General features: G+C 56.6%; 1 protein-coding gene across 4 annotated transcripts in view; it reads right to left on the bottom strand.

Annotated features, from left to right (window-relative positions):
* ELN (elastin) overlaps nt 1-23,708 on the bottom strand; it is a 31,301-nt gene extending 7,593 nt beyond the window's left edge. The window contains exons 1-25 of one of the 4 annotated variants that reach the window (XM_053669585.1): nt 23,524-23,708; nt 17,462-17,641; nt 15,973-16,005; nt 13,795-13,824; nt 12,444-12,479; nt 11,849-11,944; nt 11,537-11,605; nt 11,392-11,454; nt 10,665-10,712; nt 9,652-9,723; nt 9,286-9,315; nt 8,741-8,812; nt 8,105-8,146; nt 7,644-7,703; nt 7,322-7,372; nt 5,889-5,990; nt 5,753-5,800; nt 5,029-5,256; nt 3,979-4,032; nt 3,167-3,361; nt 2,903-2,941; nt 2,375-2,470; nt 1,358-1,414; nt 202-297; nt 64-123 (exon numbers count right to left, since the gene is read on the bottom strand). In XM_053669585.1, coding sequence (XP_053525560.1) covers nt 64-123; nt 202-297; nt 1,358-1,414; nt 2,375-2,470; nt 2,903-2,941; nt 3,167-3,361; nt 3,979-4,032; nt 5,029-5,256; nt 5,753-5,800; nt 5,889-5,990; nt 7,322-7,372; nt 7,644-7,703; nt 8,105-8,146; nt 8,741-8,812; nt 9,286-9,315; nt 9,652-9,723; nt 10,665-10,712; nt 11,392-11,454; nt 11,537-11,605; nt 11,849-11,944; nt 12,444-12,479; nt 13,795-13,824; nt 15,973-16,005; nt 17,462-17,641; nt 23,524-23,605 — 1,939 coding nt within the window. In that variant the 5' untranslated portion in view covers nt 23,606-23,708. The remainder of the gene's footprint in view (nt 1-63; nt 124-201; nt 298-1,357; nt 1,415-2,374; nt 2,471-2,902; nt 2,942-3,166; nt 3,362-3,978; nt 4,033-5,028; nt 5,257-5,752; nt 5,801-5,888; nt 5,991-7,321; nt 7,373-7,643; nt 7,704-8,104; nt 8,147-8,740; nt 8,813-9,285; nt 9,316-9,651; nt 9,724-10,664; nt 10,713-11,391; nt 11,455-11,536; nt 11,606-11,848; nt 11,945-12,443; nt 12,480-13,794; nt 13,825-15,972; nt 16,006-17,461; nt 17,642-23,523) is intronic. The other 3 variants (XM_053669590.1, XM_053669592.1, XM_053669593.1) reach the window with 3 other exon arrangements.
* Nucleotides 23,709-24,175: the final 467 nt, after the last annotated feature.

Raw genomic sequence — 24,175 nt, 5'->3', positions numbered from 1 at the left:
GGGTTGTGCTGGGATGGCCTGGGCTCAGCGGGGTGAGGAGGGAAAGCCAGGCAGGGCACTCACGGAGCTGGGCTTTGGCGGCCACTTTAGCAGCAGATTTGGCTGCACCTGGCACCCCTGCTCCTGAAAAGAGAGGGAGGGGGCATCAGGATGTCACCCACCCATAGTGGGTCCTCAGGCCCACTTCCTCACATAGCTCACCTGCAACACCACCAGGACCAATGCCAATGCCAGGAACCACACCAGCACCAGGGCCAACGCCAACGCCAGGAACCACGCCAGCGCCAGGGCCTAACCCTACGAGAGTGAGAAGAACTGATCCTTAACCCGGTTCCAACCAAGATGGACAGAAGGTAATGGAAAGAGCAGTGAGCTGGGAGTCAGGAGCCTTGGGTTTCCATCCCGCATGGGGCACAGAATGGCTGAGTGACCTTGGAAAGATTATTTTCCCTTGATGCATCTCAGCTTCATCACCCCTAAGGTGAGGCACGTGTAGGACCAGGAGTCCTTAACGCCTGGAGGGGCGAGGACCTGTTGGAGACCTCTGAGGGTCAAGGAGGCAGAGTTATGTAGTAAAGGCTGCTCTGTAAGATAGACAGATGTGGGTTCAAAGCTCAGCTCAGCCACCATCTAGCCGTGTGACAATGGGCAAGTGATTTAAGCTCTCAGAACCTCAGTTGCCACATCTGCACAATGGAAAGAACGGCACCAACTTCATAAACTTGCTGTAAAGATTGCCTCGGCCAATGGCAGCTTTACAAAAAAGGGGTCATTTGTCATACATGAGTTTGGGGGTCAGTGGACCTAAAATTAAGATTCCTGTGGTCTAGACAGCCCTAGGTTTTCTGATCTGAATCTTGCTGCCCACAGGTCCCTAAAGCCAAGGTGTGCAGACGCCCTGGCCCAGGCCTGGCAGACGGCCGGGCTCTCAGTTGGGGCTACTGCCGTTCTCTGTATTCAGAGAGGTGGAGGCAGCTGGGGCTGCCCGGGTGGCCCTCAGTTGCATGGAGAGTTGGAGAACCTTGTCAGAGAACAAGAAATACTGCTACCAAGGGGGTGGGAACCAGAGGAGCCCAAGTTGAAGTCTGGAAGTGGGGTGGGCCCCAGCTAGACCCAGGGGCAGCAGGAACTTTGGGAAGGGTGGGGAAGTTGGTCCCGGGGCGGGGCTCCCCAGGGCCTGTTCTCACTTTGCTTTCCTAATCAGAGACTTTACCCACACCCTAAAAGTGGACAGATGGGTCAAAAGACCCACAGTGAGGATGTGACAGCTTCGGGGGGCTCCCAGACCCCAGAACAGGGGACATGAGAGAGCAGTGCTATAGGATGAGCACGGAGCAGAATTGGGGTGGGACCTTACCATATTGCGCAGCTTTAGCGGCTGCTGCAGCGGCTGCAGCTGCTGGGGTCCCAACACCTGGGAGGGTGAAGAGAGGGGATTGGGGAGGGGGTCTTTTGTACCCCTCCTCACTTTCCCCCACCCCCATTTTGGAAAGACCTCCCAGAGTCCGCCTCTGGGGCGCTATCCCTTCTCCCAGAAGACCCTCTCTGGGGCTGCCTCTTCACACCAGACACAGAGACAGAAGCGGAACCCAGCAGAGCCCAGCCTGAGTCAGGCCGCCCAGGCTCCAGGCCCGCTCTGAGGGTGGCCCACCAGCTGCCCTGGGCACACCCCTTCCTTGAAAACAGCCCACAGACTGCAACAGTCTAGCTTGGACTGTGGCGGTGGCAGCCCAAATCTGACTGGCGAAGGTCTAGGTCCTTTCCAAACCTTTGCCTCAAATATTTGTGAAGCATTCTGCTAAAGATGATGTTAATTTTTAAAAAATCTTTATTGTGTCTGTATCCAAAACTGTTAGAGGAAATATCTCATTTTGGAGGGAAACTCAAAAGGGGAATTTTGTCCCAGAAAGAAGGAATCTAGGAGAGAAATCTGCTGGTAGGAAAAAACCACCAAGGAAGGATGTAACTTCATCTTGGTATATCTCCTAATTTCTTCCCTTTGGCCTGTGACTGGTGGAGGATAAAGAGTGCAGGGGGACCCAAGGGGGACACATGCCCTTCCAGCTGGTAAGCGACAGAAAGGACCCCAGAGTAAATGGGGCCACCCCACTCGGACAGAGCAGAGCTCCTCTGCTCAGCTGGCTGACGTCTGGACGTCCTGAGCATCCCTGAGGGAGGGACTTGCCAGGTTCGTTCTACAGACTGGAATCGCATAAGGGCTCTTTCCCCCAAAGTAGGGGACATTGCTTCCCCTCCTCCCCATCTCTGGGCTCAGTCTTGCCATCTTTAAAATGGTGCACTTGACCTGAGTCACCTCCAAGACCCCTTCCATGAGACAAACCACACCTGACTCTGGGTTGGAGACACAGCTCACCTGGCACGCCTCCGACACCTGGCACACCTGGTACACCTGGTACTAAACCTCCGACACCTGGCACCAGCCCTCCCACGGCTCCTGCTCCTCCAGCACCTAGAGGAGTAAAGAGAATGTCTAGCTGTGCCCCTAGAAGCTCCCCATCCTTGAGGGAGCAGAGGGTTAGGAGTGGGGAGGAGACCAGAGTGGCTTCAGTGAGCACCTTTAACTCACTGGTTTGGGGTGGGGTGATAAGCTGGGCACCAATAATCCTAATGATGGGGAATTGAAAAGGGCAGAAAAGTTCAGTGCAGCTTTGGAAGATGGGGTCAGGGGCTTCCAATCTTAGCCCAAACCATTTCAGCCCTGGAGGCCTGAGTGTGAGCTTGCTCTGTCCCGATGCTGGCAAATTGCTCTGAGCTCAGAGCCTGGGTCCCAGGGCAGGGCAGGGCTGGGGTGGAGAGGAGGGGAAAGCACGAGCCCCAGGAGAGAAGAATGCTGCCCTGGGCATGCCCTGGGCATGGAGGCATGCAGGGCGGGGACACGTACCAAACTTGGCTGCCTTAGCGGCTGCTGCCCCGGCCGCAGCTACAAGAAAATGAAACAGACCCTTAGAAACCTCACTGGACCCCAGTGGGGCTGTGTTGATTGCTCTCCTGCCCAGAGAGGCACTTCAGGCCCTCTCTGTGCTCTCCCCAGCTTCCCCCTGAGCTCGCTGAAGCCCAGTCAACACTTTCCCACTCCCCCTAGAGCTCTGCAGAAGAGAAGCCCCCATGCCTTCTCCCGGTTTCCCCAGATGGAACTAGGGCTCACGGGAAATGCCAGGGACAGCTCCAGGGATGGCTCCAGGGACAACCCCAGGGATGGCTCCAGGGATGGCTCCAGGGACGGCTCCAGGGATGGCTCCAGGGATGGCTCCAGGGACAACTCCAGGGACGGCTCCAGGGATGGCTCCAGGAATAGCTCCAGGGATGGCTCCAGGAATAGCTCCAGGGACAGCTCCAAGACCTGAAAAGCCCCCAGCACCAACCCCATGAGTGGGAATACCTTCAACTCCCACTCTGGTTCTGCCCCTTTGGAAGGAGGAGAATTGAATAGAAAAGGAGCTCAGTGAGAGACTGGGAGGGTCCCAGGGAATGCTGGTGGGCTGGGGAAGTGGGTGCAAGCCTCACACAAATTTGGTCCTTGAAGGACAGTAAATCACAGAATGCCTGGGCCTCCCACAGCCTTTTTCAGGAAGCCTTTACTGATAACCAGCCCCCACCCTGCCCCCAGCATTTCTCCAACCCCTCTCTTCTCTGATTGGGATAGGGCCCCTTTGGTGGCTGTGGGGAGGCTATGGGCAGGTCCCATTTCCCCAGCCAGACTCAGGCTCCACGGAGAGGGGCCCTGGCTGGGCCAGGGAAGGTCAGAGACACGGTCCCCACTGGGAATGCCATAGAGGACTCTCCCATCACTCAGCTCCATGGCCTCATGGTGGGAGTCCACTGGGGAGACATCATCCTGGAGCCCAACAGGTCCAACTTCCCAGCTCTGCCAGTGACTTGCTGGCTAACCCTGGCCAAGCCATGCCCTTTCTCTGGCCAGAACAGGGTAGGATGAAGTACAGCTATCAGCACACTCACCATATTTTGCTGCTTTGGAGGCTGCTTTAGCAGCTGCAGCTGGTGACACAGCCCCTGGAGAGACCCAAGTGAACCCAAGTGATTAGGAGAGCATGGATGGTAAATGTTCAATGTACATTAACTTTTCACTCATCTGTCCAGTCTATTTCTATCAAGCCAATCCAATGGATGTCTATCTATTCACCCACTCACATCTCCATCTATTTATCTGTGTACTTAGCCCCCTGTTCATCGACCCACTTACCTACCCATTGTATCTCTCCATTTGTTTGTCTATCCTTAGACTTCGACCACTCAACCACTTATCTTTCTGCCCATTCATGCACCCATCTATCCAATCATTTATTTGTTCATTTGCCCATTCATCAAATGATCTATCCAACCATCTCTTTTTCACTTGCCCCTGCCCACCTCCTCCTCCAATCACATGCTCACCCATCCATCCATCTATCCACTATCTATCTATCTATCTATCTATCTATCTATCTATCTATCTATTCATCCATCCATCATTCAAACCACTTATCTAGTCCCTCCCCTGCTTTTCCACCTGTCTTCCATCTATCCATTCATCTCCCCATCTACCATTTTACTCATGTATCTGTTCATTCGTGTATTTATCTATCCTTGTATCTGCTCATTCATCCTCTTATCCAGCAACTTCTCTACTCATCCACATGGGCATTCACCCACATACCTAGCTGCCCATCTGCCCATCTATCTGTCCGTCCACCTACCCACCCATTTACCCACTATTTACTGAGCAACTATTTAGCTAAGGGCTGAGAACACAGAGATGACAAAGGCATGCTTCCTTCCCCCAGGGTCACACTGACAGCCAGAGGTGAGTTGGAGAAGACAATGCTGGCAGTAACTAGTTAGGATCTTGTTATAACCCAAGGGAGAGAAGATAAGTTATGGCCAAGGGTATGGGAGAAGATGATAGATGAGTGAAGTGTTAGGGAGAATCTAAAAGTCTTGGCAATAGTTTTGATATTTCTCTTATATACACACACACAGAGTCCAGTTCACCTGGTCTACCCAAAATACCTGGAACTCCAACACCTGGGACCCCAACACCTGGGACCCCAACACCAGGAACTCCAACACCAGGGACTCCAACACCAGGGACTCCAACACCAGGGACTCCAACACCTGGGACTCCAACACCTGGGACCCCAACACCTGGGACCCCAACACCAGGAACTCCAACACCTGGGACTCCAACACCTGGGACTCCAACTCCTGGGACACCAGGCACTAAGCCTCCAGCAGCTCCTGTGGGAGGAAAGGATTGTTCTGGCCCAAACCCCATGGGAACCTCAGAGGGCCTCCAAGGGCGTGGCTCTGGGGAGCTGCGGGAATGGCAGGTCCTGAGTGTGGAATCCCAGGTGGGCTGGCATTGCCTACAGAGCGCTAAAGGTTTGGGAATGTGGATGGGGAGAACATGGTCTGTGTCTAAAACAAATTCAGAGCGTACCACTAGCACACAGGCAGTTGGAGCAGCATTTATGGGTTGGCCTTGGGAGGAGGGAGGGAGGAGCCAGGTGCTCCACAGTGGTCCCCCCCCCCCCCAATGCTAGACCAGTCAGTGGAGAACAACAGAGAGGGCCTGGCAGAATGGCTAGAATGGGTAAAGCCATGTTTGGGGAGGTGGAAGTGGTTTCCACAGATGCATGAAGGCAAAGTCCATCTAGCCTTGGAGGACTGAACAGGCCCCAAGGGTCTGAGGGCAGGCTGGAGCCTCAGGCCTACCTCCCCTGGGGGTACTCACCATATTTAGCTGCCTTAGCAGCTGCAGCAGCAGCTGGAATCCCAGCCCCTGGAGAGACAAGACAGCCACAGAGGGTGAGGTCTTTCCCCAAGAGGCCTTCTCAAGGACACCCCGCCCCTGCTGGAACAGACCCTACCTGCAATGCCTCCAATCCCAGGAATTGCGCCAACTCCTCCAATCCCAGGAATTGCACCAGCCCCTCCAATCCCAGGGAGAACTCCGGCTCCTCCAGCACCTGCTGGGATGGGGACAGAGCAGACATAGCTCCTGGGGCCTCTCTGAGGCCAGGAAGAAAGGCCACGCAGATGCTGGCGTTTAAACTAGCACGATCTCCTCTGGGAATGTGGCCCAGGCATCTCTGGCTGAGCCTGCTTTAGAAGGCCCCCACCCCACTGTTCATTGACTCACCCCCAAAGTGTCCATTTCAACACACTCATTAAGGGACTTGTATGTTTTCAGACAAATCCCATTCTAATCACTGCCACATACTGAGAAACCACAAGCGGCCGCTCCCCGGGCCAGAGAGGCCCCTGAAGGAATGTTCAAGGCTTCCTCTCCCTGTGTTCCGAAGACTCGGCCAAGTTGTAATCCAAGTGCCTGGCTGCCTGGATCTGGCAGCCCCTTGCCGCCCTGCTCTCCTGCTCCCACATTCCACCCTTAGGGTCCTGGAGGGAGGGACCGTGGGGCCTCCTTGGGGCAGGCCTCCAGCCTAGTCCTCCACTCCGCATTCTCGTCCCCTTGGCTGGTGGGCAGATGTTTTCTGTCCCTTCCATAAGGGCTTCCCTGGCCCTGGGGGTGAAGGTGAGGACATTAGCCCCAGTGATCTGAGTCCGAACTGGAACTACCTGGGGCAGGGGGACAGATGCCCACTCTGCTCCTCTCATGGGGACAGGGAAGGACATGGCATGTCTGCCAGCCAAGGCGTCATGAGTTTGAGGAGCTAGTTAAAAATTTTATAGTACACACTAAATTGGTACTAGACTATTAAATTTTTTAAATGCTCATATAGGTCCCACTTAAAATAATCTCTCTAACCACTGTAGTACCCATTCCCTGTGCAAGAGCTCCTTCTTCCTGTTTTAACCACATGACAAACTCCACCTATATTTTAAGGCCTCAATCAGTATCCTTTCTTCTGAGAAGGCTTCTTGATTTTCTCTTCCCGGTAGAAACAATATCCCCTCTCCCTGATTCCCACACCAGCACCTACTGTCTCCAGCAAAGCTCTCACCTGTCCCTGGTCTGTAAAATGGAGGGAGGGAGGGAGGGATAAGTAGTTGGGTGAGTGGGTGGATGGATGGATGAAAGAACGGAGGGAGGGAGGAATGAAGGGATGGAGAGGTGGAGGGTGAATAAAGGGATGGGCAGAGGAACGGATGGATGGATGGGTGGATGATGGAGAGAGGGATGGGGAAGAGCGAATGAAAGGATGGAGTGAAGGAGGGGGAATGGGGCAGACTGGGGAGGAGCTGCCTTGTTGAGTTTTCTGCGAGGCAGGCTCTCGGTGGTGACCCGGATGGAGATGTGGGGAGCTGGGGGCCGGGGGTCGGGGACTCCGCAAGTGCTCACCGTATTTTGCTGCTTTAGCTGCTGCCGCTGCTGCAGCCTGGGGGCCAACCCCTGGGGGAGGGGAAAGACAGAGACTGAAAAATTGCCCCTGAATCTCCAGAGCCCTCCTGTTCCAGCCCTAAGAGAACCGGTGGGTGTAGGTGGGGGTGCTCAGTAGGCAGCAGAGACTGAGAAAGCTGCCCCACCCGGGATCTTTCTCCGGGCAAAGACTGGGGTCTGAATGCAGGGTGGGCTGGCCTGATTTCCGGAGAGACCCTGGCCAGCTCTGGAGTCTGGGTGATCACGGCCCTTTTGGCTGGCAGTGGGGTGAGGCTTTCCTTACCTGTCCCTGTTGGGTACCCGGCCTTGGCCGCTGCACCAGCAGCTCCTCCAGGCCCATAGCCTGTAAAACAGAGAGGCTCACTGGGCATCCATGCAGATCTCACCATAGCTGCCCCCCGCCACGCCCTTCCAGGCTGGGTTTCCAGAATCTCTACCCTGTCCCCCCCAGTCAGGGTTAAGACAAATTCGGATGTGTGTGAGGGATGGTTACTCCCACGATACAGGTTAGGACACTGAGGCTCAGAGGAGAAGCTGGTTCCCCCAAGGCCTGGTGGTAAGCGTGAGTGAGGGCCAGGACTGAGAACCAAGCTGTCTGAGTCCAGGTTCCGCATTCCTTCCTTAGGGGATTCCCTTCCCACCCCCTACCCCCAGCTAGTGCTCCCCTAGCTCAGGGCTGGGGCTGCAGCTTCCTTGCCAGGACCCTGCATCTGGAAAGAGCTGGTCCAGCAGGGCCTTACTCACCATAGGGCAGTTTCCCAGTGCTGTAGGGTAGTCCGTAGCCACCTGAGGAGAGGGTAGGGCTCAGGCACTGCCATGCAGCAGCCCCATGCCTTGCTGGGCTCCCACTGCCTTGGTGGACAGATCTAGTCCCACAGCTGCAGAGGCCCGAGACCCTCCTGAGGGTCATGAGCAGCTCACAGAGGCTGGTGCTCACAGAGCACCAGCAGGGAGCAGAGGCCCTGGGTGGGAGAGGAAGATGGGGCGCCCTGCCAGATCCCTAGCATCTGAGTAGCTTCCTTACTCCTCTCCCCAATAAGAAACATCTCATCGTGTGAGCTGATGGAAGGGTATGGATGTCAGAGGGATCTTTCCAATGAACAGTGTTTCTTCCCATCAACACAAGTGGTTTCCTGTCAAGACTGTGGGTCTTTGTGCCTGTGCGTGCATGTGTGCAGGTGTGCACGTGAGTGAGACCAGCCCCTGCAGGATGGCTGCCCCAGGTTTTCCTCTGCTGGCGATCAGAAGTGAGGTTCGGTACCCAGGTTTCCTGACGGCCCCCACAAGAGACACTGGTAGCCCTAACAGTGCCCCCCCACAAGCTGCTCTCAGCAGTGAGACCTGGTGAGTAGTGCCCCTTGAATCTTCCTTCTGACTTACCTGGCAGCTTGGGTGCCTTGATGGGGTATCCCAGTGGAACGCCAGGCTGCTGGCCCCCAAACGGTCCAACTCCTGTGGGAACAAGGAGAGCAAAATCAGGTCCTAGCAACTTGAGCCAGCAGCTCCTGCTGAGCCCCCAGCTTCACTTTCCACTTTCTGCTCAGACAGAACGAGCTCCCACTGCATCCAGAAACCGTCCTGCTAGAGGGTATCCCTTCCTGTCACCCATCATCTGGGCCCTGCCAGTGCAAGGCCATTTCCCACAGAAAGCTGCAGAATCCACTCCACTCCACAGCATTTGGCACAGACTGGCGGGTTTTCTGGGCTGGTGTGGGCTGCTACTCATGAGGGGCTGGGACTGCGGAAGCAGACCTGTGGTGGGTGCCACTTTGTGCTGCAGCCAGTCCAAGGCCTGGAGCAGTAGGCATGAGGGAAACTGGGCAGGCCTGATGGGATTCTGAATGCTCAGCCCCTCCCAAGGCAGGAGCCCCTGCCTGGCTGGCCACCCTGCTGGCCTGTCCACTCACTGGGGATTCTTGCCTCACCTGGGATTCCGGCAAAAGCTCCGGCTCCACCTGCAATGATGAGGAGACGTCACTGAAGCCCTTCCACCATGGGTGCAGGGTAGAGGCACCAATGGCTGGCGCCAGGCAGCACAGAGAGGTGGGCTGGCCCTAGTAGTGACCAGTTCTGCCCAGATCTTCTGGCTTATGCTGCCCTCACGTATACTTGGGATTTCTGAGAGGTGTTCTGTCCATCTCTGCCAGATGTACCAGGGCTGGAGCACAAGGGGTGCCCACCCACGGGGCACTGAGCCCAGGGCCCCAGGGCCCCTCCCACTCCCCCTCCCATAGGGTCCTGAGAGCGGGTGCAGATTTCCACCATGTGTCCTCAGCCCACCGTTCACGTACCTGGGGCCTTGGGCTTGACTCCAGTTCCGGTGGGAACCCCAGGAAGCACCCCCACACCTGGGAACCGACCTCCTGGGGGGAAAGTGGGGTCTGGCAGTGAGGGCGGGAGGCAGGCCTCCAAGGCCCGCCAGCCTGGCACCCTCGCCACCCCTTGGGTCACACAATTGACCTTCTGCACTGACGTCAGGGACAAACACGGCTCAGGTGGGGTGGGGGCTGTTTAGTGGTGACTTTTCTTCCTTCTCTGACAGAACTGAATTTTAATCCCATTTCCTGGCTATGTGATCTCGTGCCTCAGTTGGCCTCGTCTCAGCCGGAACGAATTTCCAGCCCCCTGTCCACCCTTACCAGATAAGACAGACAGGAAAAGCTGGCACCGGGTGGGAGCCCGGGCCCTTTCGGGGCCCTTGCCTGACATGCATTCACAGACGAACACACACAGCCATCTGCTGTGGCCGGAAACTGCATTTGCCAGTGTCTGGTGCTCCTACCTCTCCTGTCTCACTTGGGATTGGGCCACCTCGGCCAGAGGGACAGAGGGAGGGACACTGTCAGCAAATCTTGCAGAACAGCCTAAGTCTGGGCTTTTGGGGGAATTCAGGAGGTCACATGTTGGGTGGGATGGCCAGACCCTGGCAGGGAGCGGAGGGTGAGAGGGCAACTCCGAGGGTCTCTTGTAGGGCAGACGCTCTGAGCGGGCTCCCTGGTGACTCATGGCTTTTGGGAATTAGTTGGCCACACTGGGGACTTGGTGTGTCCTCGGGGGCCCACCTCAGGCTGCGTCGATGATCTGGGTCTGGGCCTGGGGTCAGGGCTTGGGTGGGACAAGGAGAAGCTGACTGGCCTTCATGGGGAAAGATGACAGGGGCCCTGTGTCATCAAAGCTCAGGCTTTGATGTTTAGGGACCGAAGGCTTCTGGTGGCCTCAGCTTGCAGAGGGGTGAGCAGCCTCCCAGGAGGCCACCAGAAGATGGTTTCCTTGCAATAGGGTACTTTCTCCTCTTCAACTTTACCTGCGCCCGGGAGCACTCCACCTGGGAATACACCTGGTAGCCCCACACCTGTGGCCAAAAGAGGGCGGAGCCATGAGCAGCAACCCAGCCTCCAGGAACCCCCCCTTCCCTGGCCCTTCCTTCTGCGGTTCCAGGGCTCACGAACCAGCCACCCCAGTTCCGGCAGGGGCAGCCAGGAACACATGTGTGGTGGCTGCGGCCTTCATCGCGGGAGTTTTAAAAGTCATCTGCTGACCCTTCTGTGCATTGATTTATCTTGTCTCCTGGAGCATGTTTACCATGGCCAGCCCAGCCCACCTCTGGGCTAACAGCTTCCAGATGTTCCCTCCTGCTGTGTGGACTCAGGCAGGCTTTTGTTTAACCTGAAGTCACTTTGTCAAGGGCTTGAGCACCAGATCGGGAGTCAAGGCACCTCGGGCCACCCTGGCTTTGCTGTGACCACCAAGGGCCCTCTGCACTGACTCTCCATTCTGAGCCCGTGTCCCCATCTGCCACCTAAATGTTGGCCACAGAGCCTGTCTCTGAGGTCTGTTTCTGTTCCATTCTGGCTGAAGGGCCCAGAGTGTAGGCTGGGGCCCCTCTCCCTGATTTCTAACAAGGCGCCACGCTTCGGGCCTGGTTCTCTCCCCTGCCCTCTGCAGCCAGGCCCTGCCTTTCCTACCCAGTAAAGAGCAGGAGCCTCATTGCCTCCCTGACCTATGTCCAGCCCTAGGGACTCCACACTGACCCGGCACTTTCCCAGGCTTTATTCCAGCTCCGACTCCTGCTCCAGGCTGAGCCACCACTCCACCTGGCATGGAAGGAACCGCATCAGAGTGGGTGTCACCAGGTCTTCAGCCTTCACCTGGGCAACCCAGGGCTAGCCACCGTACCTGTAGACACTCCTAAGCCATTTAAGAGACCTCCAACGCCAACACCGCCGACGCCACCAAGCCCAGCACCTATAGAGCCAGGAGGGGGAGAGGCGAGGAGTCATGCAGGAGGGATGTGAGTGCACGCGGAGAGCCCGGTGTTGATATCCGAGCTCGCTCCCCCCTCACTTGGAGACTGGCGGCCTCCCTGAGCCCCAGCGGATTAGAGATGAGGATTCCCACCTGCCTGCTTCCCAGGAAATGTTTTTTGCAAAGTGCAGAGCCCACAGAGGTGAGAGGGTCTTGCAGCATGTCCCAAAGAGTCACACTCACCAGCCTTGGCAGCAGCTTTATAGGCTGCAGCAGCACCAGCCGCTCCGCCGGGCACCAGAGCCCCCGGGTAGGCGCCTGCAGGAAAGGCCCCAAGCCCTGTGGAGGGGAGGATGGGGTGAGGTCTGAGCCCACCCAGCTCTGCCCAGGAGGCACATTTGAGGTAGATCTTCTGCTCTCTGCAGGACTTCCACGCCAAGCAGCAGCCTTTGCTCTCAGGACCGGGTTCGGTGTTGGAGAGCGGTGTGTGCCAGATGGCTGTGCTCAATCTGACAAAACTGCAGGGATCTTTTGGGGTCAAACTTCCACAGGCCCTCCTCCAAGAAGCCTTCCTGAAGCCCTGCTGAGTAGAGCTACTCCTCTGGGCTCCCCTGACCTCTGCAGCCGCTTCCACTCAGTTCTTAGCACGACATCACAATAGCACTCAGGATGCAGCGGAAGCGACTCTCTTGCATTCAGGGCAGCTACTCTGGGCAGGTGGTCCCAGCATCACCCCCATGCGCATGCCCAGGACTGGCCTGGCCCACATACTAAGCAGATGCCCTGAGCTTGGCTCTGGCCCCGAAAATGGGCATCTTGTTTGGGTGACAACACTAACCTGCCCCAGGGACAGCTCCTGCAACTCCTCCAACACCTGTAGGAAGAAGGAGACAGAGCCAGGTGAGAAGAGAGACTGGTGAGTGGGCATCATTCCTGGATCCTGGGTAGGAAGGGTCTCGTGGAGGGCGGGCAGGAACCAAGCAGCACTATGGTCAGTGTACAGCTGCTCATGACCCTAAGCTGGACTGAAGCCTTTGGTTCTCAGGGGCTGATCCTGATAGAAAAGCAGCTGCCATGTAGCGACTAGCTGCTGTGTGCTATGTAGATGTAACTGCATTGACTTCCCACCCCACATGCCCCACAATGTGCCTAGGCCAGGCCTTGCTTCTCCTAGAAGGACTGACAGCTAATGGGGGACTCAGCAGGGCTGTCTGTGGGGGCAGGAGCTGAGTGGAGTCTGCCGGCAAGCCCTCACCCAGGCCAGGCCCTGTCCTGCTCCCACACCAGCCCCTCCCCCAGACCTCACTTCTACTTCCTTTCAGGAGTCACCTGGCTCAGCCCACTCCTCCTTCTGTGTATCTGGAGACCCTTCTGTCCTCCACCATCTATCTATCTGTCCATCCAGCATGCCTGCAGTCTAGGAGCCTCCTCTATTTCAGACAGATGCTAAAATGTTTATGAAAAGTCAAACGGGTCCCTCTGGCTCTCTCTCCCCACATCTGGGCCCAATCGCTGCTTCTCCCCCTCCAGGAGACATTCCATGACTTTGGCCAGGACTGATGGGCAATCAGGTTGGAGTTCACAAGCGTGCCGGGGTTGTTTCCAATTATGTGAGAATCTTTCCTGCAAGCACCAGTGGTGGCTGCCAGGGTCCTGAGCCCAGGGAAGCCCTCACTGGAAACTGACTGCCAAGCCCAGGAGGGGTCTACCTGGCTTTCACTGGGTGTGGTCTCCCTTCCCCCCACTCATTTCCTACTTGTGTGAGTTCGCCCCATCTGAAACTCAGCCAGCGCCTCTGGAAGACGGGCCTCTAACTCTGCCTAGTCTGCCTTCCAGGCATACAGGGTGTGAGGCAGGCCCTGCCTGGGGCTGGTGGAGTTCACTTCCCAGAACTATAGACCCTGCCCTCCCCAGCTCTCTTAGGGGCTTCCTTCCAGCCAGGCCTGTTTCCTGAGCTCCAACAGGGCAGGGGACATGCCTGTTCCAGCCTTCCCGACCACAGAGGGGCTGGGAAGGGAAGATGGGAACTGAACCTGAAGTAAGAAAGGCTGGGGCAGCGCGGATGCGAACGGGCAGCCTCTCTGCAGCCCCCTGTCCCTTTCCCTCACTCCCTCTAGCAGTCTGGTCCCGACACTGCCCTCCAGCGTGACCTGCTCCATGGCTGTTTGCCCTCCTTCCTTTGGACTTACCTGGCCCAAATGCCCCAAGGAGTCCAGCCCCTGGAAAGGAGGGGAGGAGGGGTGAGATGCTGACCACAGCTGGGAGCCGAGGGCCCTGGCCAGCCCAACCCTCTCTCTTTCTGCAATCAGAGAGCTCTGGATTCAAATACTGCTGTCCCTACTGACTGTGCATGCAAGAGCAAATCCCTTCTCCCTTCTGAGGCTCAGTTTCCCTACCTACAAGATGCCACTGTGTCCCTGACCTTCCTGGGACCTGTGAGATCATGAGCAGAAAGCACCTAGTGTGGGGAATATGCCAGGGTGCCCAGTAGGTGTGCCCTGCTCCTTCCGGTCCTCTCCCATGGGTGGCTGGTTTCCAGCTAGTGCCGAGGGTGTGGGTGTTGCTGGCTCCCAGCTGCCTGGTCCCCCACAGAGAGCCCAGGCAGGCCAGCCGCCGAGGCCCACATGGAGCAGCTGCCAGGCCACCCACCCGCTACTCGCCAAGGGATTAATTGTTCTGAAGCACGACACACACGACCTATGCCCTGTTCCATCTTGCCTGGGCAGGCCCGGACATCCCCAGGGCCCGGATGTGGGGAGCTGCCTGGGGGAGGGCGGGGGACTGGCTTTGTCCAGGCCTTTGTGGTCCAGAGCCCTGAGGCTCAAAGATGAGCACAGGGAGTTTGTGAGATCCAGCCCTCTTTCATCAGAAAGAGAAAGAGATGCCCTGACTTTTATTTATTTATTTGTTTGTTTGTTTGTTTATGTCTACTCCTTCACCCTGAGCTGAAAATTCTTTTGGAAGTCTAAACTAAACTGTTACTAAAAGCTTCATTTTAGCAACCAGCTATTGTGGGATTCTATGCAGTTCTTTCAGTCCTCCCTCCTGTGTTTAATCACAGCACGACATGTGTCCCCTGCTGCCAGTGGGACCAGACAATCTCCCCTCTAGCTTTGCGGTCACAACCTCCACATTTTGGGTCTTCTTGGCTAAGCACAGACCTACCTCTACACCTTGGCTTACCTAATCCTTCCCTCCATTCTTTCTACCATCAAAGACCCTGGGAAGGTCCCTCCAAAGAGGCAGAATACAGGCTCCGGCAGGAACAGCAGTGAATTCCAAGGACTCCGGCCTTGCAGAAACCCAGACTCCAGGAAGCCTGCAGCCCTAGCTTCCTGCCCTTCGGCCTCTCTCTAGCCTGGCCCTCACCCTGGAGTTTCAAAACCCAGATGGGCTTGCAGGGAAGGGGAATCTGGGTCTTGCAGATTCATCTGCAGTTGCATCATCGAACGGCGGGATTTCGTAAGAGCTGTTGGACATGCAGATTATCCTAGAGCCTCAGCCTCCAGAGCCGGGGAGAAACAGCGTGGCGGGGAGTGCCAAGGCCACATGCGGAGCATCTCACACCAGCGGGGTCATCGGTCTGCGCAGAGACACCATTTCCTCCACCTGCTCCGTATCCACCAGTGCTTTCTGGGAAGGGCACGCCCTCTGTCTTTCCTGGGGGTGTGTTCTTTGGAACTGGAGGTGGACCCTTATGGCCCATTGGGCGAGGCCAGGACAATCCAGTCATATCTCCTGCCTGGAAAACTCCATGGTCTAGACACAGCTAGAAAGGGCCAAGGATCAGGAAGGACGCCTGTCTGCAGCAGGGCCAGGGTCCAGCCTGGGGTTAAGTTTAGGGCTCGGTCTGGAGTCAGGGCTCAGCATGGGATCAGGCTAAGGGCTTGAATCGTCAGCAAGGTCAGGGATATTGAGGGTCTTGGCATGGAGTTAGAGGGGGCTCGGTCTGGAGTCAGGGCAGCATCCAGGTGGAGTCTGGAGCCTATCATGTGTGTCCAAGCCTCAGAGTGACATTCATAGGGTTGGGGCCCTGGAACCTCAACCCTTACCTTTGTCCTGAGCACCAGGCTGTTTCTGAGACCATGTGCAGAAGGGACAGGGCAGCTGGGCACATAGGCACTTATAGAATAAATGCTGGACACTCCTCACAAAAGCTGCCACCAGCTTCCTGTCCCCAGAGCCCTTCGGCCCTGCCTGAGACTGCTCGTACCTGGGGGGGCCAGAACAGCCCCCCCCACTTCCTTCTTGCCTTTTGCCCGGAGGCTCCATTGTTAGGTCTGCAGCTCTGTGGACCCTCTCCCCCTCTCCCCTCCCCTTCCCTGGCCCTTGGCCTGCTCTCAGTGCCCTAAGACCTCAGGTCTTACCTGGCTTAGGTGGTTTGGCTCCAGGCCCCAGCCCTGCAGAGGAAAGAGATAGTAGTGAATGGTCCACCTGCCTTACAATTTATCCCCCCAGGGCAAAGCAAGGGCATTGTGGGGTCTAACTCTCCAAGTCCTAAACGGGCCGTCAGGGACAGCCCTCCCTTAGGACAAGGAGCTGCTGGAAGCCCAATGTCTAGACACCTGGTAGGAAGCCCAGCTCCCGCCCTGATCTGTGGTTTTGACTCTCAGACTCAGTTTCTCAGCCTCTGAAGGGGACGTTAGTACCCATTCAGCCGGCATTTCAGGAATGTTGTGGAGGATCAAAGGAAATGTGAATGAACGCAGGGACCGCCAGGGAAGAAGCCTGGGGGAGGTGCTCAAAAGGCCGGTGGGTTCCAGTGCTCAGACAAGTCTTTCTCCATTAGACACTCAGCCTATAAAACGAGGGCCCCCTTGATGCCGGGGCCTTCTGGGGTCCTGGGGTTTGAGGACCTATGTGAGCCAGGGTGACACCGAGTCCCCCTCAGTGAGGAACCACATTTGGCTTCTGAGCTCACCTCCTCCTCCCAGGCCTTCGAGGCCAATCTCAGGGACACACACACACACACACACACACACACACACACAGTATATATACAGAGAGAGAGAAAGAAGAGAAACAACAGTGCCCCTGCCAGAAAGCCACCCATCAACCCACGGTCAAATCCATCACTGCCTCGCTACACGACCTCGGGCAAGCCTTCCCTGTGAGCCTCAGTTTCCTCATCTGCCTCATCGGGCCAGTCGTCCTGTGCCAGTTTGTGCCTGAGAGTGTGCTGGTCGCTGCCCTCACTTCCCTGTCAGCTCTGGATTGAAAATATTACCTTGATTCTTCAGTCTACATTAAAGCCCCATGCTTTTCCCCCTGAATTAAAGGAAAATATGGCCCTTGGATGGCATTGCTCCAACATTCTGCCCATTTTCATTTGGGGGGTGGGGGGAGCCGGTTTCCACCGGCACATGGCTGTTGCTTTTATATTGTTTTTACTTGGAAAGCACCTCACCATATTGCACAACAGGTAACCTACTCATACTTTTTAGTAACAGGGTAATATTTTAGTTTTTCTCCATCATGCCCTCCAGTCAGGTGGGTTCTTGTTTCATGTTTTGCAAACACCACTCCCATGAACCTTGCTGCAGGTCCTTCCTTTTCTCTCGTCAATTATTTCCTTTCAATGGATTTCCACGGTTTGAAGACCGTGAATGGCAGGAATGTGCGAAGACACCTACTTTCCTGTAGCCTCAAAAGCACTGTTTCATCTTTCAGAAGATTTATGCCCTTAACAGGTGTGAAATTGTCATATAAACTGCTTTTCTAAGTAGGAGTGACTTGTGGGTCCTCCGTGGTAGGCATGACAACATTGTCCCCTTCAGCAGTGTCAAAATGTGTTCCTCTCAGGAAGGGACTCGCAGTCTGCCTCACCTGGGTGTGTGAAAGTTTCGTGTACATTACCTGGGTAATAGGCTCCTCCAGGAACCCCTCCAGGAATGGCTCCAGGAACTCCGGGAATGCCTCCGGGGACGACTCCAGGGATGGCTCCAGGGATGGCTCCAGGGACGACTCCAGGGATGGCTCCAGGGATGGCTCCAGGGACGGCTCCAGGGATGGCTCCAGGAATAGCCCCCGGGACCCCTGAAAGGAAGTAGGTAGAGTTTCCTGTTAGCCAGAACTAACACAAACATGGTAACAATGATGACCATTATGATAATAATATTGCATGTACACAAAGCAATTTTTGTTTTCAAAGCATTTTTTTATTCATGCTCTGCTAAGTGACCCTGTGAAGTGGGAAGGACTGGGATTACTATCTTCATCCCAACAGATGTGAAATCAGGCTCAGAGAAGTTAAGGGACATGCTTGGGGCCACACAGCTGGAAAGAGATGGAACCTGGATTCAAACCCAGACAATTCTCTCCCTGGAGAGGGCCTGGTGTGAGGCTGGGTTTGAGCGCCTTTCACTGGGCAGCCAGCTCTCTCCAGCCTGAGCAGCAGGGGCCAGGGCTGTGGGAGAGCAGGCCGGGCTGTAAATGAGCAGTAAGGAAATGAGGCCGCTGCCAGTAAAAATGCAGCCATTCCCACACTGATAGGACGGCGTGAGGTCAGCGTCCTCAGCCACTGGGCAACAGTGGATGGGTGGGGTTCTGGCTGCCTGACATAGGGCTGTCTTAGGAGGCGCCGGGCCCCAGAGGGGGACACCATGAATGAGCAAAGTGAATAGTTTCCTAAGGAAAAGCTAATTCACTGGCCAGGCCAGGGACTGTCTGCACAGCCAAGATCACGGGTTCAGTCCCCACAGAGCAGTGAAGCTCTCACTGGGGAATGCTGTGAGGCCAGGCCCCAGCCCCAGGCCTGGTCATGGCAACAGATGATCCTGCTGCGGACCTGGCCCAAACTCCGCCGCCTCAGAATGGTCCCGACCTTGACAAGCTGCCTTGCCGATACCCCAGCCCAAGCCCCAGCACCACCTTGCTGAAAAGGGCACGGGCAGGGCTGGGGGACAGTGTTGGTCAGCTCTGGTGTATCCGGAGGCCTCAGGGACAGACATCTGGCCTCTGTGCCCTGGCGATGCTACACAGCTGGCCTGTTGGCCCCAGGGCCCTGTCAGCCCCAGACACAGACCAGCAGGACAGGGCATGCCAAGCTTTCACGGCCACCCCGTGCCAATGTCCTGGCGCCACCACCCGCCCCCAAGGCCTGCGGTCCCCCAGGAACTGCACTCCAGGCCTGGAGTGTGCAAGAAATCTGGTCAAAGCCTCGGGGCTTGAAGTGGTGGCCCCAGGAGGGCGGGCCCGCTGGGAGTGAGTGCTGCAGCCCTGTCATCCGCTGCCAAGCACACACATGGGCCGCATCGAGCCTTTGATGCCTTCGCCTTCCCCGGCTCTGGCCTCCAGCTCTGAGCGCTGTGTCTTCTGTCCTTTCCCGGGTGCACTCCGGGCCTTTCTCTGCCTCAGCCTGGCTCCCTCCTCTCTAGGTCCAGAGCGGACTGTGGGAGCAGCGTTGGGGCTCAGGACAGACCCATCTGCCTCTACTCCTGGCTGTGCCATCCACTTCTTACCATCAGTGTGACCTTGGGCCAGTCACTCGGCCCCTTTGAGCCTCAGTTTCCTTTCCAGCAATGGGGGCCTATAGCCGCTGCTGTGCAAAGTTGCTGCAAGTTGTCAAATGGTTCAATTAAGAGACACCTGTTCTGCCCTGGACCTGGTAGACAGTTAATTTCTCAAAAAAAAAAAAAAGATGGTGACTCTTTGTATCCATGGCCCTACACAGCCTGGGGCTGGGTGTACAGTGGGTGCTCAATAAACAATGGGCACTTTCGGTAGAGGGGAAACAAAGACTCTGCCTGCGGGTCTGGATCTGACCTGTTCTACCCCCAGGCAGCCTGGGAGTCTCCCCCCTTGGCCTGCTCTGGCAGCACTGGGGCCTGGCTGGAACCCCACTTCCTCTCTCGGGGTTCTGCCGTCCCACACCTGCTTGTGACCCGGCCCCTCCCAGGCCTGCCAGCTCCTCCTCTGCTTCCTTTCTCCCCAGCGCCTACCCATCTCCTCTCCCCACTCTCCACCCCCATGATTCAAATCCCAACAGCATGTGCCAAACTCCGAGCCTGAACTGTGACAGCCTGGGGAACTATGGGTTCTGATGCCCATTCGGCGCAGAGGAAACAGAGACGACTTAGTGGATGTGAAGGGTCCCTGCCTGGCCTTCTCTCTTCAGGTGCAGGAGAGGCGAGACTATAATAAAACAGAGGCCAGCAAGGGCCTACGAAAAGGCAGCAGTCACTTTTGTGCTCCAGCAGGTCATCTTCACTCCTTGGCCTGAGCAGGTCCTCCTGCCAGGAATGCCTTCTCCTCTCTCCAAGTCCTACCCTTGCCTCGAGACTGAGCTCAGATTCTCCCTGCTGCCTTTTCTGAGCCTGTGATTCTCACTGTTCAGCTGGCCCAGAATGGTTGGCCTGCTGCGCGCTTGTCTTGTTTTATGTGGGTTTGGCTTATTTCACCGGCTGGTCCAGGGTGAACTTGTCTCTTGCATCTTGGAATCCTGATCCTAGACTCTCAGAGATCATAACAGTCTTCTGGCCTGGGCTGAAACCTCCTCCTGCAAACATCCCCTGGTGTTCCTGCTTGCACGCCTCCAGTGATGGGAAAATCACCTCTTCCTGGTGCTGTCCACTCTACCTGCAGAGAGGCCGTCCTCCTATCGGGAGAGAATCTGCCCCTCTGTCTTTCTAATTCTGCCTCCCAGAGCCCCATAGACTGAAGTTCACCTGTCATTCAACAATAGCCCTTCAAACATTGACCTTTCTTTAAAGGTCTAGCTCAGAGGTCACTTCTGCTTCCTCGTGAAGCCTTCCTGGGGTTTCTGGAACGCCTCCAGACACTCCCTGCCTCAGTCCTGGCTGCTTCCTCCATCACAGCACTCTGCTCCCCACTAGACGAAACATGGGAAAAGGGAAACGAAAGCTTATAAATGTGCACTAATTACAAAGGTCGATCGGCCCACGTTAGCAAATTCTAAATAAGAAGATCATCATTTTAAAAGTCCACATCCCCACGGTTCTCTTATTTGATACAGTTTTGACAGATGTTGTATTGCTGGAGCCTCCCACCAGCCCTAGGAGACAGTAGGGCAGGGATGTTTCTCCCCATTTCCCAGCCAGGGAAACCAAGAGCCCGTGAAATGAAGTGCCTGGCCTAGGACTCAGAGCTGAACCCAGTCACACGCAGGGCCTTCTGCCTGGAGCCTGGGCTCCAAGTTCAAAGATCTGGGAGAAGGCTGTTTGGGAGCAGGCAGTGGGCAAGCGGTCCTTTGGTAGGTGTTTTTGCCAAGCCCGAGTCCAAAGGGCCCGCCTGGGGAGCAGATAAGACCACACGAAGCTGTTTGCTGCTTGTTTGGAGAAAGGCTGCCAAGGGCTTTTCAGAAACAATCTGTCCTCCCAGTGAAGGGCTCCAGTCCCCGTTGCCCGCAAGGCGCGTCTGCCCTCCTGTGCCGGCCTCGAGGACGCAGAGAGCAGATCAGCCCCTAAGCCAGAGGTCCTCGGCCCTGGAGGCTCATCGGTGTCACGTGGGCAGCTTTGACAAAACCTCCATGTCAGGGTCCCACCACAGACCAGATGAAACAAGAATTCTTGAGTGGGACCCCCATATCAGAATTGTTTAAAATCCCCTGGGTAACCCCAATATGCAGCCAGGGTTCAAAACCCATCTTCCAAATCATCCTCAGTTCCAGAATAAATTTAAAAACCTGATAGTATTTCTGGGGGATGGGAGATGCTTAATTTAGTTTCTCTCTCTCTCCCTCTTTGGTATGGGAGTCTGGACACCTGGCCCTCGAAGCGACTTTGGACTCATTTGGACTCAGTCTAGACAACCTTTTCCATTGCACAGTCATCCCGGGGAGCCCCTTCCTTGCCCCCACTGGTAACGTGGCTCTTTGGAGTTGGGAAACATATGAGGCTGACACTGTCTTTGGGTGGGGGGCCGCTGGGCTCCCCCAGGACAGCCAGTCAGGTGGCTCTGTGTGCGCATGTGTATCTCGGCCCCTCTACTCCTTGACCTCTCTAGACTTTGGTCAAACCCCTAAGGAGCTCATCAATCGTGCACCCCTTACTTAGACCCAGGATTCATTCTACCACCTGGAACAGAGCTGTGATTTACATTTGCAAGGGAAGACCAAGGCCAGCTGAGCATTTCCCAGTGTCACTGAGGGGACAAGCACAGGGTGCTTTCTGCCCTAGGGCTTGCCCGCCCTAGAGGACTCAGCCCTAGGCCTCAACCTGCCCCGATGTTGCCTAGCACCTGACCTCCACCCCTCATCCACTGGCCCAGGGAAGAGAGCTGGCTGGTACCGAAGCTCCTGGGGCTGCCGTAGCCAGTCTGTGCCTCAGTGTCCCCCTTGTGAAGTGAAGCTAGTAATTCTTCACTGTCAGGGCTCCTGTGGGGCTTAACTGCTGTGCTCCAGGTGGGAGCTCTGAGAAGGCAGGCAGGTGTTCAGGGCCACGCCTTGCAAGGGGAGGTTCAGGCAGGTCCAGAGCTGCTGCTCTCTGACAGTGGGGTGCTGGTCCTCTGGGCTGTCTTGCTCCCCACCCCCAGGCCCCATCTGACGGCGCACACACCCCATAGTGCTGGTCAGGCCCGGAGCTGATGACCTCTGTGCAGGAAGCCCCTATTCCCAGCAGCCCCGTCCAGACAGTCAATCTCACGGAAACAGCTGCTGCTCCTGCCCGGCCCCCCGCTGCTGCCCTCCTCCTCGGCCCTGCTCCCCCACCCCATGTGCCGCCCATGGTGGTCCCCACTGAGGTCAAGTTCTCATGGCAAGGAGGACTCTCACAGGGACCAGACCCCGCCCTGGCCCCCTCTACATGGCTCCTGAGCCTTCACTCCCCTCTGCCCATGGCCAGGAGCACCTACCAGGGTCTCTGGTGTGTGCCTCCCAGGGGCCCCCAAAGTGCGTGGCATCCCCATGGGGAGACCCTTGAGGCCTGAGGCAAGACACACCCTAGATGGTCCAGGACTGCCCCAAGGTCTACTCCAGCCTCTGCCAGGAGGTAAACACCTCACCCAGCCTCCCTGTTCTCCCTTATGTTCCACACGACAACTGCTACGCACACACTCTCACGTGCACCATCACGTACATGGAGACAATCCACACCTAAGGACACACCTGGACACCAGATCTCCCATGTGTACATGTCTATCAGGTGGCAGACTTCTGTGAATGTCTTTCACCTACCCTACAACCTCCTCCCCCAAAACACACCAGCACACACACGTGCACACATATATACACACCTGTCCGGGGATGAACCTGTTAACAGAGATTTATCCCAGAAACCTCCTCCACTATTTGGTGATGTCTCTGGGCACATACACCCATGCACACCTATGGAATAGCATGCAACACACTCATTTCTGTTTGCATCTGTATGCGTGTGCACACACACTTCACACACTCAGAAGTCCCAGCCCTTTTTACCATGGACAGACCACAGAAGGAGCTTTCTAACTGGCGACCCCGTAATCAACTAACCCTGACCTTCCTCAGAGGGGTTCCTGACTTCCCAGGGGACAAGGAACCTGCTGAAGCCCCATAGCTCACTTTGGCTGGTCGCTAGCTCAGGTCGCCCTGCCTGCAGGGCACACGTGCTCACTGGGCTGGGTCCGCAGGTATGCAAACTGCTGGTGCCTGGCCCCTCCTCAGCAGGCTCCCAACACCCCCACTGGGACAGCGCCCCGACAGAGCAGAGACAGAGCAGGAGCGCCTTGGTCCCCTCAGCGCAGCAGAACCTGGTCACTGTTGGGACCATCCCACATCGAGGGGTATCTATGTGACAGGTTCCACCTCAGAATGGGCGAGGTCCGGGGATGGGAGGCTATAAGGATCCAGTGATCGCTGGGCTCCTGCCTTGGAACCCCTGGAGGATGCCGGGGTGAAGGGCACCCTCTCATCCATTAGCCCAGACACCTGGCTGGGAGGATGGAGGGTCCGCCGGCAGCTCCGGGAACAGGGTGAGGCCTACCTCCAGGCTGCGAGGGGTGGATGACGGACAGCAGGAGCAGGAGGACTCCGGGCCGCAGGGCTGCAGCTGTCGGACCCGCCATCTCAGGGAGAAATGCCCCAGCCCGCTCTCCGCGCCTCGTTTTATCCCCAAAGCGTAATTGCTGCCTCCTCGGCTGCGAGGGAAGAAGGGAGGGAGAGAGGGCGGGCAGGAGGGCCTGAGAAGGGGGAGGCCTGGGGGAGGGGGCTGTGGGGAGGGGGGCAATTACGAAAGGCCGGTTCACAAGCCTCCCAGGCTGGGTCTGAGTGGACTGGACTGTGGGCTCTTTTCCTTAAAACACACACTCGCTCACGCGTGCGCGTACACACACACACACACACACACACACACACACAGTTTCCCCTCATCTCTCTCTCTCTCTCTCTCTCTCTCTCTCTCTCTCTCTCTCTCTCGCTTTCCCTCTGTGGCTGTTCTCTCACTGCTGGCCCTGTTCCCGCCAGAAAGTGTGAGGGGGGCCTCTGCCAGGACAGCCCTCGGGAGAGGAAGCAGGAGGGAGGGCCCTGCAGCCCGGCCAAAAATCCAGCCCCAGCCAAGGCCCAAGTGGCCAGGCCCCCGCCCCTCCGGCTGGGCCCCAGGCCCAGTGTGGGGACACAGGCCAGCTGTCCCGCGCCTC

This window comes from Artibeus jamaicensis, unplaced genomic scaffold (genome assembly GCF_021234435.1).
Source record: "Artibeus jamaicensis isolate MK-2021 breed Jamaican fruit bat unplaced genomic scaffold, CSHL_Jam_final contig_1582, whole genome shotgun sequence".
In the NCBI taxonomy this organism is placed as follows: Eukaryota; Metazoa; Chordata; class Mammalia; order Chiroptera; family Phyllostomidae; genus Artibeus; species Artibeus jamaicensis.
The sequence above is the reverse complement of the archived record's forward strand: the minus strand, read 5'-3'. Positions and strand labels throughout refer to the sequence as shown.